General features: G+C 39.6%; 1 protein-coding gene across 3 annotated transcripts in view; it reads right to left on the bottom strand.

The window, feature by feature from the left end:
- Positions 1–6,890: 6,890 nt before the first annotated feature.
- The window catches only part of LOC139480430 (uncharacterized), a 53,978-nt gene continuing 45,340 nt past the window's right edge, over positions 6,891–15,528 (bottom strand). For all 3 annotated transcript variants that reach the window (XM_071263503.1, XM_071263505.1, XM_071263504.1), the window contains 5 exons: positions 13,858–14,022; positions 11,182–11,254; positions 10,667–10,724; positions 10,336–10,443; positions 6,891–9,482 (listed from right to left, as the gene is read on the bottom strand). In XM_071263503.1, coding sequence (XP_071119604.1) covers positions 8,559–9,482; positions 10,336–10,443; positions 10,667–10,724; positions 11,182–11,254; positions 13,858–14,022 — 1,328 coding nt within the window. In that variant the 3' untranslated portion in view covers positions 6,891–8,558. The remainder of the gene's footprint in view (positions 9,483–10,335; positions 10,444–10,666; positions 10,725–11,181; positions 11,255–13,857; positions 14,023–15,528) is intronic.

Genomic DNA, 15,528 nt, shown 5'->3' with positions numbered 1-15,528 from the left:
AAGCCTGACTTACATGTATGTGTGTCCACTAACCCCACACAACTAGAGGCTTGTCATGCTCAAGTTCCTGATAACATGGTAATACTTTCATGGGTGGACGGATGGAAGAAAATTAGGCCATAAGAGATTGTCATTCAAATTATTCACAATTTGTTTCTATTTATTTGTTACATTTTACTTTTTCATTTACTGTTTTGTGATTCAAAACGGCCTGTTTGGGTCCCTAAAATGACATGTACTCTTTAGTACTACGGCAGACGGGGATAAAAACTTAATATTGTTTGTTTGTTGTTTAATGCCGAACTCAGCAATATTCCAGCTATATGATGGCGGTCTGTAAATAATCGAATCTGGACCAGACAATCTAGTGATTGACATCACAAGCATTGATCTACATAATCAGGATACGATGACATGCATCAACCAAGTCGGCGAGCCTGACCACCTGATCCTGTTAGTCGCCTCATACTACAAGCATAGCTGCCTCTTACAGCAAATATAGTCGCCTCTTACAGCAAGCTGGGTTGCTGAAAAACCAAGTAAATAACTTATTGTGCCTTACTGGAAACATGGAGGCAAAAGGTATTGCTGTGACTTGACTGCAGGAATAATCTTACTCCTGTCAACCACAACAATCAGCTCAAAGATGGAACTTTCACCACTGAATCTTTTCTTACATATATATTTATGATGGCAATGAATGTTTATGTCAAGGTTATAATGAAAACTGTTAACAATCATTGTCATTCTAGAAATATATCCATCTAAATATACAACACAAGTTAAGATCTCCATTGCAATCCATATCACAAAATAGATTCGTTAATAACCAAGGCCTACAAATATATCCCTGCGATAACTATGCAAGGGAGATAACTCTACAACTTGGCAGTATTTAAGGGGAGATAATGCTGTCATACTCAGCAGTAGAACTAGGGCCAATGACAAGATGACTACAAATTGAGTATTGTATTTTTTTGCTTTTACAGATTCTACCAGCCAGAGACAAAAGCTACAACAAAGGAATAGATCAAGCCCAGTTTCCGTTAAATCTTTTTAAAATTAATTGAATTACCTTTTTCGGATGAGAATTTTAAAAAAATTAATTAAATCTAATAAGTTGTGTCCCATCACTGTAGCTCATCAACCTGCCAGCATAAATCACGAAATTTATCTTTCAACTCTGTTTTTTCACCAAAATAATATTGTAATAAGAGCCCCCTATTTCTAATTATTACATCAAATACGGTATTACATTTAACATAAAAATGGCTGAGGAAGGGCATAAATAGCTTTTCAATATGGCTGCTGCCAAAGAAAATCTCATCAACGGAATCATATACTGTTGTTTGAAATGACTGTGGAGTGGATGAAGCTGTTGATGATGATGCCCTTAGTATGAAACTGTGGAATATGTTGTATCATTGTACAAAATAGCCTTCTGATGACCCTACATCACAAATATAACTACTAAAACACTCATGATTAATTCGAATTAATTGGTTTTTTGACCAACATGATAAGAATATGAAATGTGTTATGACCAGCTGATGATGCTGTTTTCTGAAAACATGAAAATATGTTTTTCAAAACTTGAAAAATTGCACATTTTTTATAAAATCTCGGGTGGTTCATGAAACAATATGATTTAATACTACACAATGTACTAAAGACAAAAAAACCTAACAAACACCAGTACACATGGATTTATCACACATATTGACCAATGACCAGAAAATGAAAAAACAGGCATTTAAAAGTCAATAAACAGATTGGATTTTCTAGACACGAGACAGACAAACGTCAGGCAAGTAAATGATTTGCCATCATCAATCAATTGGAGTAAATACTATTGCTACTTTATTTAATTAAACAATATAACCAAATTGCAATTCCTGATAGTGAAAACATGTAATCTATTGCCACAGAGTCAAAAGACACATATCAAAACATGTGTTGCGTCTGCTATCATCAGCAGGGATGTACTAGGACCTGCCCTGAGGCAGATATTTGGCCCCAAGTCTGCAGCAAATATCATTTAAAATTCCCAAATTGGAATTAGAATTTTTCCACTTTATGTTCTATACTGTAAATCTTGAAATTAACGCGAGCTGTGAATTACATGTGAAAAATGTCATTGGTCTTTGCTTGTGTAGCGGGGCATGGAGTCATCCCACAGATGACATCCTTACCTTGTCAGCTTGCTGACGGGGTTAACCTCTTTGGTCATGTGGACAAGGCGTCCAACCTCAAAAGGTCCGTGGTTCGAATCCCATCACGGGACTCAGAAATTTTATAGCCGATACACTTGCATTAATTAACTTTTCATTTGTCTCCAAATGACTATCAACAATAAGACAGCCTCACTGCACACTTTGGATAGCGGAAATACCAACTTGTATATAAACACAAATACCGTTAATGAAGCAGTTGTAACAAATATTTGACAATGTCATTCAAAGAATAGGAGTTACACAATGGGCAGCAATCAGTGAACTGTTGTTGGTTAAGTAATTTTATTGCCTTTGAATTCCCTAATGCCAGTCAACAGAGTAAACATATAAACCATGTGTTGTTTTTAGGAAAACACTGTTTATTGTTTTTTTACGGAAGTGCTTTACTCAGCGCTAATAAGCGGTGGTATTTGTGTTAGATTTGATTAAGGTAAGGATGTGTATCATTCCACTGGGGATGGAGTTGGGGGAGTTGCATTGACATTGAGTCACAATTTTGACTCAGGGTCAGCAGTCGTATTAATTTGGAGACACATTAATTTCCAGATTTACAGTAGTTATAACTTTGCAGAGGTCACATGTATATCACTGACAACAAGGCCAACAAAGTGGAAAAGACATTATGCTTAATTTCACATTATCACACTGATTGCAATGAGAAAATACCTCCAGATTTAGGAAAATATATTTTTTTTTTAAAATCCCAATTTTGAACAAAATAATGATTTTGTCCCAATTTTACTTCAATGGGCGCTTAGTATAGAACCTTGATACAACCCTGATCAGTGCAAAGGGAATACTCACTGCAGTATGGGTGAATCAGTGATGACTCATCAAGATTGACTTCTCACACTTTTGACTAACCTGTGACTAGATGGAACGAATGTTATATTTGCTATAACACTTTCTGTGTAAAGTACAGATTCTTGTACTTTTGTGGGTTGAGTCCCATCCAGGTCACTGTCTAGTAATTAGATGACTAGAGAACATACCTGTCTAATCTGAAACCAAGCCACTTCTACATGGGCATGTATAGTGGTATAGTGTCAGCATGGCTAATCCCACCATCTTAGAATTTACCTGAAGTTAATACTGCATCTATAAACATAACAAGAGAGCTAATGCCATTCAAAACAACATCAACATATAACAATCTGTAAATTCCTTCAAGAAATTATTTTCCCTTTCTGTTCTCTGTTAAAACAAATATTGTTATGGATGCATGAATGAGCAGTCATTTCACGCATGTAAAGTGCAGCTGTCGGACCTGTCAGTGAGGTCACTGTGCCGCAAAGATCAATGTTGGACCTGTCTGTGAGGTCACTACCTCCAAAGATCAATGTCGGACCTGTCCATGAGGTCACTGTCCTCCAAAGATCAATGTCGGACCTGTCCATGAGGTCACTGTCCTCCAAAGATCAATGTCGGACCTGTCCATGAGGTCCTACCTGTACTGTAGAAGTGAGCTGATTGTCGTGACCTCATCGCCTACATGAGTAGGTTAAGTAGGAAATACGAGCGCTGTCCAACAAAATCCTCATACTGTGTTGCAAGTTTTCTAGCTTTTGTTCCAACACTGTTGTAACCAGCTGCCAGAGCTGATCAATGACATGTGATATGCCTTGCCATTCAAGCGTCGTTATTGTAGATTAGTGTAGAGTGTGCCAATGTAAGAGTCTCAATACCCCCATTCTTCAGTTCTTCCATCAATTACTGTATATCTCCAATTCTGTTGGCTGTCTACAGCATCACAACAACAGTATATGGCTGTCTGCTGAATCACTACAACATGTCTGTCTACTGAATCACTACAACATGTCTGTCTACTGAATCACTACAGCATGTATGTCTACTGAATCACTACAACATGTCTGTCTACTGAATCACCACAATGGTCTCACGGCATGTAGCTTCAACAATGACGGTAACACGCAGCAGTCTAACCAGCACACCCACACAGTGATGACATGACCTATTCTAACAACACACCCTTAACATGCAAAACCTAAAGATTCAAACAGCCATTTAAATTAGAAAGCATTCCTGACTAACAGCAATATATTCCATCATAAGTCTCACAAGCTGGCTTCTTTATACCACATTTATTTTATCAGCCTTCCTTAAAGAACAAAGCCTGACTTACATGTATGTGTGTCCACTAACCCCACACAACTAGAGGCTTGTCATGGTCAAGTTCCTGATAACATGGTAATACTTTCATGGGTGGACGGATGGAAGAAAATTAGGCCATAAGAGATTGTCATTCAAATTATTCACAATTTGTTTCTATTTATTTGTTACATTTTACTTTTTCATTTACTGTTTTGTGATTCAAAACGGCCTGTTTGGGTCCCTAAAATGACATGTACTCTTTAGTACTACGGCAGACGGGGATAAAAACTTAATATTGTTTGTTTGTTGTTTAATGCCGAACTCAGCAATATTCCAGCTATATGATGGCGGTCTGTAAATAATCGAATCTGGACCAGACAATCTAGTGATTGACATCACAAGCATTGATCTACATAATCAGGATACGATGACATGCATCAACCAAGTCGGCGAGCCTGACCACCTGATCCTGTTAGTCGCCTCATACTACAAGCATAGTTGCCTCTTACAGCAAATATAGTCGCCTCTTACAGCAAGCTGGGTTGCTGAAAAACCAAGTAAATAACTTATTGTGCCTTACTGGAAACATGGAGGCAAAAGGTATTGCTGTGACTTGACTGCAGGAATAATCTCACTCCTGTCAACCACAACAATCAGCTCAAAGATGGAACTTTCACCACTGAATCTTTTCTTACATATATATTTATGATGGCAATGAATGTTTATGTCAAGGTTATAATGAAAACTGTTAACAATCATTGTCATTCTAGAAATATATCCATCTAAATATACAACACAAGTTAAGATCTCCATTGCAATCCATATCACAAAATAGATTCGTTAATAACCAAGGCCTACAAATATATCCCTGCGATAACTATGCAAGGGAGATAACTCTACAACTTGGCAGTATTTAAGGGGAGATAATGCTGTCATACTCAGCAGTAGAACTAGGGCCAATGACAAGATGACTACAAATTGAGTATTGTATTTTTTTGCTTTTACAGATTCTACCAGCCAGAGACAAAAGCTACAACAAAGGAATAGAGCAAGCCCAGTTTCCATTAAATCTTTTAAAAATGAATTGAATTACCTTTTTCGGATGAGAATTTAAAAAAAATTAATTAAATCTAATAAGTTGTGTCCCATCACTGTAGCTCATCAACCTGCCAGCATAAATCACGAAATTTATCTTTCAACTCTGTTTTTTCACCAAAATAATATTGTAATAAGAGCCCCCTATTTCTAATTATTACATCAAATACGGTATTACATTTTACATAAAAATGGCTGAGGAAGGGCATAAATAGCTTTTCAATATGGCTGCTGCCAAAGAAAATCTCATCAACGGAATCATATACTGTTGTTTGAAATGACTGTGGAGTGGATGAAGCTGTTGATGATGATGCCCTTAGTATGAAACTGTGGAATATGTTGTATCATTGTACAAAATAGCCTTCTGATGACCCTACATCACAAATATAACTACTAAAACACTCATGATTAATTCGAATTAATTGGTTTTTTGACCAACATGATAAGAATATGAAATGTGTTATGACCAGCTGATGATGCTGTTTTCTGAAAACATGAAAATATGTTTTTCAAAACTTGAAAAATTGCACATTTTTTTATAAAATCTCGGGTGGTTCATGAAACAATATGATTTAATACTACACAATGTACTAAAGACAAAAAAACCTAGCAAACACCAGTACACATGGATTTATCACACATATTGACCAATGACCAGAAAATGAAAAAACAGGCATTTAAAAGTCAATAAACAGATTGGATTTTCTAGACACGAGACAGACAAACGTCAGGCAAGTAAATGATTTGCCATCATCAATCAATTGGAGTAAATACTATTGCTACTTTATTTAATTAAACAATATAACCAAATTGCAATTCCTGATAGTGAAAACATGTAATCTATTGCCACAGAGTCAAAAGACACATATCAAAACATGTGTTGCGTCTGCTATCATCAGCAGGGATGTACTAGGACCTGCCCTGAGGCAGATATTTGGCCCCAAGTCTGCAGCAAATATCATTTAAAATTCCCAAATTGGAATTAGAATTTTTCCACTTTATGTTCTATACTGTAAATCTTGAAATTAACGCGAGCTGTGAATTACATGTGAAAAATGTCAGAGGTCTTTGCTTGTGTAGCAGGGCATGGAGTCATCCCACAGATGACATCCTTACCCTGTCAGCTTGCTGACAGGGTTAACCTCTTTGGTCATGTGGACAAGGCGTCCAACCTCAAAAGGTCCGTGGTTCGAATCCCATCACGGGACTCAGAAATTTTATAGCCGATACACTTGCATTAATTAACTTTTCATTTGTCTCCAAATGACTATCAACAATAAGACAGCCTCACTGCACACTTTGGATAGCGGAAATACCAACTTGTATATAAACACAAATACCGTTAATGAAGCAGTTGTAACAAATATTTGACAATGTCATTCAAAGAATAGGAGTTACACAATGGGCAGCAATCAGTGAACTGTTGTTGGTTAAGTAATTGTATTGCCTTTGAATTCCCTAATGCCAGTCAACAGAGTAAACATATAAACCATGTGTTGTTTTTAGGAAAACACTGTTTATTGTTTTTTTACGGAAGTGCTTTACTCAGCGCTAATAAGCGGTGGTATTTGTGTTAGATTTGATTAAGGTAAGGATGTGTATCATTCCACTGGGGATGGAGTTGGGGGAGTTGCATTGACATTGAGTCACAATTTTGACTCAGGGTCAGCAGTCGTATTAATTTGGAGACACATTAATTTCCAGATTTACAGTAGTTATAACTTTGCAGAGGTCACATGTATATCACTGACAACAAGGCCAACAAAGTGGAAAAGACATTATGCTTAATTTCACATTATCACACTGATTGCAATGAGAAAATACCTCCAGATTTAGGAAAATATATTTTTTTTTTAAAATCCCAATTTTGAACAAAATAATGATTTTGTCCCAATTTTACTTCAATGGGCGCTTAGTATAGAACCTTGATACAACCCTGATCAGTGCAAAGGGAATACTCACTGCAGTATGGGTGAATCAGTGATGACTCATCAAGATTGACTTCTCACACTTTTGACTAACCTGTGACTAGATGGAACGAATGTTATATTTGCTATAACACTTTCTGTGTAAAGTACAGATTCTTGTACTTTTGTGGGTTGAGTCCCATCCAGGTCACTGTCTAGTAATTAGATGACTAGAGAACATACCTGTCTAATCTGAAACCAAGCCACTTCTACATGGGCATGTATAGTGGTATAGTGTCAGCATGGCTAATCCCACCATCTTAGAATTTACCTGAAGTTAATACTGCATCTATAAACATAACAAGAGAGCTAATGCCATTCAAAACAACATCAACATATAACAATCTGTAAATTCCTTCAAGAAATTATTTTCCCTTTCTGTTCTCTGTTAAAACAAATATTGTTATGGATGCATGAATGAGCAGTCATTTCACGCATGTAAAGTGCAGCTGTCGGACCTGTCAGTGAGGTCACTGTGCCGCAAAGATCAATGTTGGACCTGTCTGTGAGGTCACTACCTCCAAAGATCAATGTCGGACCTGTCCATGAGGTCACTGTCCTGTAAAGATCAATGTCGGACCTGTCCATGAGGTCACTGTCCTCCAAAGATCAATGTCGGACCTGTCCATGAGGTCACTGTCCTGTAAAGATCAATGTCGGACCTGTCCATGAGGTCCTACCTGTACTGTAGAAGTGAGCTGATTGTCGTGACCTCATCGCCTACATGAGTAGGTTAAGTAGGAAATACGAGCGCTGTCCAACAAAATCCTCATACTGTGTTGCAAGTTTTCTAGCTTTTGTTCCAACACTGTTGTAACCAGCTGCCAGAGCTGATCAATGACATGTGATATGCCTTGCCATTCAAGCGTCGTTATTGTAGATTAGTGTAGAGTGTGCCAATATTGTCTCACATTTATATCTTGTAGATTGGAATATTATGCAACAGAAGTCAGTGTTGTAGCACAATCAGCATTGATTCGGGACGAGGACTGTTTCAAAATAATCCAGAGGACATGAATAGCTGGATTTCAAAGCACAGATTGTGTCTATCTGTTGTGAACATTATCACCCAAATGGATGTCTCATTACAATTACAGTTTATGTGTTGGAAGGGTTACACTTGATGAGGATGCAGAATGTCGGCCAGTTACTACAGTTTAGTACAGTTGTCTGTGATGGAAATGTAATCAGGGTTTGCTTCCATGCCAGCAGGAGGCAGTTTGTGGAGACTTGCTCCATCCCGGTGGATCTCCTCCAGTGGATGTTCCTCCAGCGGGTGTTCCTCCAGTGGCAGAACAGCAGGCCCTGCTGCTGGAACACCTGATACATAGTCGGGGTGGGTTGGAGATTCTGGTGACGTTTGGACATCATCTGAACCAAGGCCAGCTCTCATATATGCATCCACAGAATCAGATGTTGACCTTGATGTACCTGACCTTGACCTAGAATTACTTAACCCTGACCCAGAATTTTCCGACCTTGACCCGGAATTGTCAGATGCTTCTTCTTTACAAGCATTCACCAATGGCACCTGTACATAATCCGCGTTGAGGATAACTGGTGGGCTTGTGTTGGAAAGGTAGTTAGGATGATTAACCTCAGCACTGATTGTCTTCACACAAGGTACCCCATCAGTCATCTGCTGTTCTTGGACATAGTTTGGATGGAAAGCTGGAGCCACATTGCCCAAAGTGGTCTTCACATAGGGTGACATGGGATTTATGATACGAACGGCAACATCTTTGTTGTGAACCACTTGATCTTCTTTAGGACTGCAAGGAAGATGGTTCTGTCTTGCATCTACGAGACCTGCATCAGAAAATAAAGAATAATTCTCTGATGGTCTATTTCCATGCACTGGCTCCATATCTCCTATCTTCTTGTAGTCTGGACAATAAGGCATTCCATTCTGGACATAAGACTCATTTGGGTTAATGACCACCTGAATTTGATCAGGGTCACTTGTCAGCTTTAGGCCAGTTGTCTGACCAGACAGGATGCCGTTCTGGATGCCATGCATGTTGGTATCCGAGTTGGTCCCGGTGCTGTTGCTGGAACCGGAGCAGATCACATCCTGGAAGTAAACATCAAAAGTTGGTCAAAGAGTTGTCCTATTTTACCTACAAACTATTCAATACGTCTTTGTCCTGATCCTGTAACCGATCCATCTTCACAACACAGCAGGGTGAAGCTTTCAGTTCAAATTCACCATTTAATTGTAGTACAAACACTAAATTCCATATTTGTGAACAGGAGGTAAATTAAGAAACACACCTTTATTATGGCTGACATATCTACCGTAGTTTTAGCCTGACATATGCAAAGTCTCATTGCAATCAGGTCATTTACTTGGATACAAGACCTTTCTGCATGAAGATCTGAGGCCCCCATAGGAGTAAAAGATTTGACTTTAATGAGAATTTGTTTTGTTTTCTCTGTTAAACGCTGTACTCAGCAATATTCAAGCTATATGATGGCGGTCTGTATAATCGAGCGTGGACCAGACAATTCAGTGATTCAAATCATGAAAATCAATCCACTCAATTGGGATATGATAACATGCATCAAGCAAGTCAGCGAGTCTGACCACCCGATCCCGTTAGTTGCCTCTTACAACAAACATGGGTTGGTAGGAACCTACTCTAACCCAGATCATCACAGGTCACTGCGACATTCGGACACCTGCAACAACTATAGAGTTATAATGGGTCAAGAACGCTACGAACACTTTGGGAATCAGGACCCAGCTAGCACAAGAAATAGGCTTCACATTCCTATATGGGGAATCAAACTCTCATCTTCACATGGCGAGTGTGTAATTCAACCATTAGGCTACCCCATGTCCCATAAGCACAGGTTGCTGTTATTTTAACCTGTAATCCCCACAATACGTAATTATCATATCTTCTATTTCTGTCACTAGTTACCTCCTCAGTGGCTTTAGTCTGGTTGGTTGCATCCTGGGAGGACGAACCGGAGCTGGAGGTATCTGACCGCAGCATCTCATGTGATGGGGATGAATATGGGCTTGTCCACTGGAACACACAATGTTAACAAAGCAGTGAGTCAGCTGTTTTCCAGCTTTGTGCCAGCTGACTGGGACTGAGATGTGGTGGCTAGTACGAGAGTAGTGTATTTGAGGAATGGCTGTTGACAAGTCCTTGTGGACTACCGCTATTACCACAAGGTAGATGGACACTGTGCAGATGTATTTTGGAAACAGCTTGTGGAAGTGATGGTGCTGAAAATGCAACTCACTTTGGGTAAACTGATTGTTTCTTTAGCCCAGCACTGTTTTCTCTTCTTATACACCCATCTGCAAACAAAAATTAAAATTACATGAGAGAGAGAGGGAGAGCGAGAGGGAGTGTGTGATTGTGTATGTGTGTGTGCGTGCGTGAGTGTGTGTGTGTGTGTTCCACTGATTTGGGACACAAGTCAGAATTGTAGGTACCTCATTGTACAGGAACTCTCTTGTGAGCATGCAAGTATGAACAGACCCCATAATTAAATTCCATATGAAGTGCAATATGCAATATTTGAAATTATTGTGCTCATAGGCACAAAGGGGTTATGCTTCACAGTGTGTTGAACATGTTCAGTTCAGGTGGAGACAATGTGATCAGTGAGACACTGTCTTTGCTGGGGGAGGGGGGGGGGGGGGGGGGGGGACTCTGCAGAGGGAATCTGGTGCCTCGGATGACTGGGCCCCTCCTGCTTGCCCTGATATCACTGTGAATGACAACCTGCACTGTTGTCATGGAGATACTTACATGACAACGACGACTGCCGACACGATAACGCTGATTACAACTGCAACAGTAATTCCTTTCGAATCAATATGACCTGAAAAATAATAAGAAGAATATTTCTAGTGTTGCAGAATCGAACTATCTTCAATACATGGTCAGAACTCCTTCACTACATGCCCCCCTCAGACAGTACTTCACAGGTTTGTATACACTCCATCAGACAATACTTCACGGGTTTGTATACACTCCATCAGACAATACTTCACAGGTTTGTATACACGATGTTCCTCCATCAGACAATACTTCACAGGTTTGTATACACTCCATCAGACAATACTTCACAGGTTTGTATACACTCCATCAGACAATACTTCACAGGTTTGTATACACTGTGTTCCTCCATCAGACAATACTTCACAGGTTTGTATACACTTTGTTCCTCCATCAGACAATTCTTCACGGGTTTGTATACACTCCATCAGACAATACTTCACGGGTTTGTATACACTCCATCAGACAATACTTCACGGGTTTGTATACACTCCATCAGACAATTCTTCACGGGTTTGTATACACTCCATCAGACAATACTTCACGGGTTTGTATACACTCCATCAGACGATACTTCATGGGTTTGTATACACTCCATCAGACAATACTTCACGGGTTTGTATACACTCCATCAGACAATACTTCACGGGTTTGTATACACTCCATCAGACGATACTTCACGGGTTTGTATACACTCCATCAGACAATTCTTCACAGGTTTGTATACACTCCATCAGACAATACTTCACGGGTTTGTATACACTCCATCAGACGTTACTTCACGGGTTTGTATACACTCCATCAGACAATACTTCACGGGTTTGTATACACTCCATCGGACGATACTTCACGGGTTTGTATACACTCCATCGGACGATACTTCACGGGTTTGTATACACTCCATCAGACAATACTTCACGGGTTTGTATACACTCCATCAGACAATACTTCACAGGTTTGTATACACTCCATCAGACAATACTTCACAGGTTTGTATACACTCCATCAGACAATACTTCACAGGTTTGTATACACTCCATCAGACAATACTTCACGGGTTTGTATACACTTTGTTCCTCCATCAGACAATACTTCACGGGTTTGTATACACTCCATCAGACAATACTTCACAGGTTTGTATACACTCCATCAGACAATACTTCACGGGTTTGTATACACTCCATCAGACAATACTTCACAGGTTTGTATACACTCCATCAGACAATACTTCACGGGTTTGTATACACTTTGTTCCTCCATCAGACAATACTTCACAGGTTTGTATACACTCCATCAGACAATACTTCACAGGTTTGTATACACTGTGTTCCTCCATCAGACAATACTTCACAGGTTTGTAAAGTATTGTCTGATGGAGGAACACAGTGTATACAAACCTGTGAAGTATTGTCTGATGGAGGAACACAGTGTATACAAACCTGTGAAGTATTGTCTGATGGAGTGTATACAAACCTGTGAAGTATTGTCTGATGGAGTGTATACAAACCTGTGAAGTATTTTCTGATGGAGGAACACAGTGTATACAAACCTGTGGAGTATTGTCTGATGGAGTGTATACAAACCCGTGAAGTATTGTCTGATGGAGTGTATACAAACCTGTGAAGTATTTTCTGATGGAGGAACACAGTGTATACAAACCTGTAAAGAATGGCCTGGCCGATGGGGTCATGTAACTCACCAAGTTCTGATGGAATAGCCTGGCCGATGGGGTCATGTAACTCACCACGTTCTGATGGAATAGCCTGGCCGATGGGGTCATGTAACTCACCACGTTCTGATGGAATAGCCTGGCCGATGGGGTCATGTAACTCACCACGTTCTGATGGAATAGCCTGGCCGATGGGGTCACGTAACTCACCACGTTCTGATGGAATAGCCTGGCTGATGGGGTCATGTAACTCACCACGTTCTGATGGAATAGCCTGGTAGATGGGGGTCATGTAACTCACCACATTCTGATGGAATCACCTGGTAAATGGGGTCATGTAACTCACCACGTTCTGATGGAATCACCTGGTAGATGGGGTCATGTAACTCACCATGTTCCGACTGGAATCATCTGGTAGATGGGGTCATGTAACTCACCACGTTCTGATGGAATAGCCTGGCCGATGGGGTCACGTAACTCACCACGTTCTGATGGAATAGCCTGGCTGATGGGGTCATGTAACTCACCACGTTCTGATGGAATAGCCTGGTAGATGGGGTCATGTAACTCACCACATTCTGATGGAATCACCTGGTAGATGGGGTCATGTAACTCACCACGTTCTGATGGAATCACCTGGTAGATGGGGTCATGTAACTCACCACGTTCTGATGGAATCACCTGGTATATGGGGTCATGTAACTCACCATGTTCTGATGGAATCACCTGGTAGATGGGGTCATGTAACTCACCACGTTCTGATGGAATAGCCTGGTAGATGGGGTCATGTAACTCACCACATTCTGATGGAATCACCTGGTAAATGGGGTCATGTAACTCACCACGTTCTGATGGAATAGCCTGGCCGATGGGGTCACGTAACTCACCACGTTCTGATGGAATCACCTGGTAAATGGGGTCATGTAACTCACCACATTCTGATGGAATAGCCTGGCTGATGGGATCACGTAACTTACCACGTTCTGATGGAATCGCCTGGTAAATGGGGTCATTGATGGGTCCAGCTCCTGCAGAGGACACAGCCTGCAACCTGAAGCTGTAGTTTCTCCCTGCTTGAAGCTCCGTAGCAATATGTTGGGCTGTTGTCAGGTTGTAGGTGATGTTGTACTTGTTGATGATGTCTGAAAACAGCAATGTCATAGTCACTACAACCTGATCAAGCTCGGGCCAATCAAACCAGTGAGTGAAGATGGGCTGGATGAAAATGAGGAGCAGAGATGTCAAACTTTCTGCAGCACATTACATTCACATTTCACACATTTTGCACGTGCATTTCACGTACATTTCACTCACATAACACAGATTCCATGTAGATTCCATGCACATTGCATGTACATTACACACCCATTACACACATCTTACACCCACATTACACACAAAATACACGTACATTAAACACAAAATACACGCTCATTACAAATACATTACACGTATATTACACGCACATTAAACGAACATTACACGTATATTACACGCTCATTACAAATACATTACACGTATATTACACGCTCATTACACATACATTACATGCACATTACACATACATTACACGCTCATTACACGTATATTACACGCTCATTACACGTATATTACACGCTCATTACACATACATTACACGTATATTACACGCTCATTACACATACATTACATGCACATTACACATACATTACACGCTCATTACACATACATTACACGTATATTACACGCTCATTACACGTATATTACACGCTCATTACACATACATTACACGTATATTACACGCTCATTACACGTATATTACACGCTCATTACACATACACTACAAGCTCATTACACATACATTACACGTATATTACACGCTCATTACACGTATATTACACGCTCATTACACATACATTACACGCTCATTACACATACATTACACGTATATTACACGCTCATTACACGTATATTACACGCTCATTACACATACATTACACGCACATTACACATACATTACACGCTCATTACACATACATTACACGTATATTACACGCTCATTACACATACATTACACGCTCATTACACATACATTACACGTATATTACACGCTCATTACACATACATTACACGCACATTACACGCTCATTACACATACATTACACGCTCATTACACATACATTACATGCACATTACACATACATTACACGCACATTAAACGAACATTAAACGAACATTACACAAACTTTACACTAACATTACACGCACAATACCCACACAATACAACATACATTACACATACATGCACATTAAACATACATCACACGCACATTACACAACACGCTTATTACAGCTTATTACACGTACATTATACGCTTATTACACGCGCGTACATATACATCACACGTACATTACACATACATTACACATACACGCTTATTACAGCTTATTACACGTACATTATACGCTTATTACACGCGCGTACATATACATCACACGTACATTACACATACATTACACATACACGCTTATTACAGCTTATTACACGTACATTATATGCGCATACATATACATCAAACGTACATTACACACACATTACATGCACATCACACATACACGCACACAAAACAAACATTACACATAACATGCATACTACATATACATTCAAA

This window comes from Haliotis cracherodii, unplaced genomic scaffold (assembly GCF_022045235.1).
Source record: "Haliotis cracherodii isolate W230 unplaced genomic scaffold, xgHalCrac1.p SCAF_4, whole genome shotgun sequence".
Classification (NCBI taxonomy): domain Eukaryota; kingdom Metazoa; phylum Mollusca; class Gastropoda; order Lepetellida; family Haliotidae; genus Haliotis; species Haliotis cracherodii.
The sequence above is the reverse complement of the archived record's forward strand: the minus strand, read 5'-3'. Positions and strand labels throughout refer to the sequence as shown.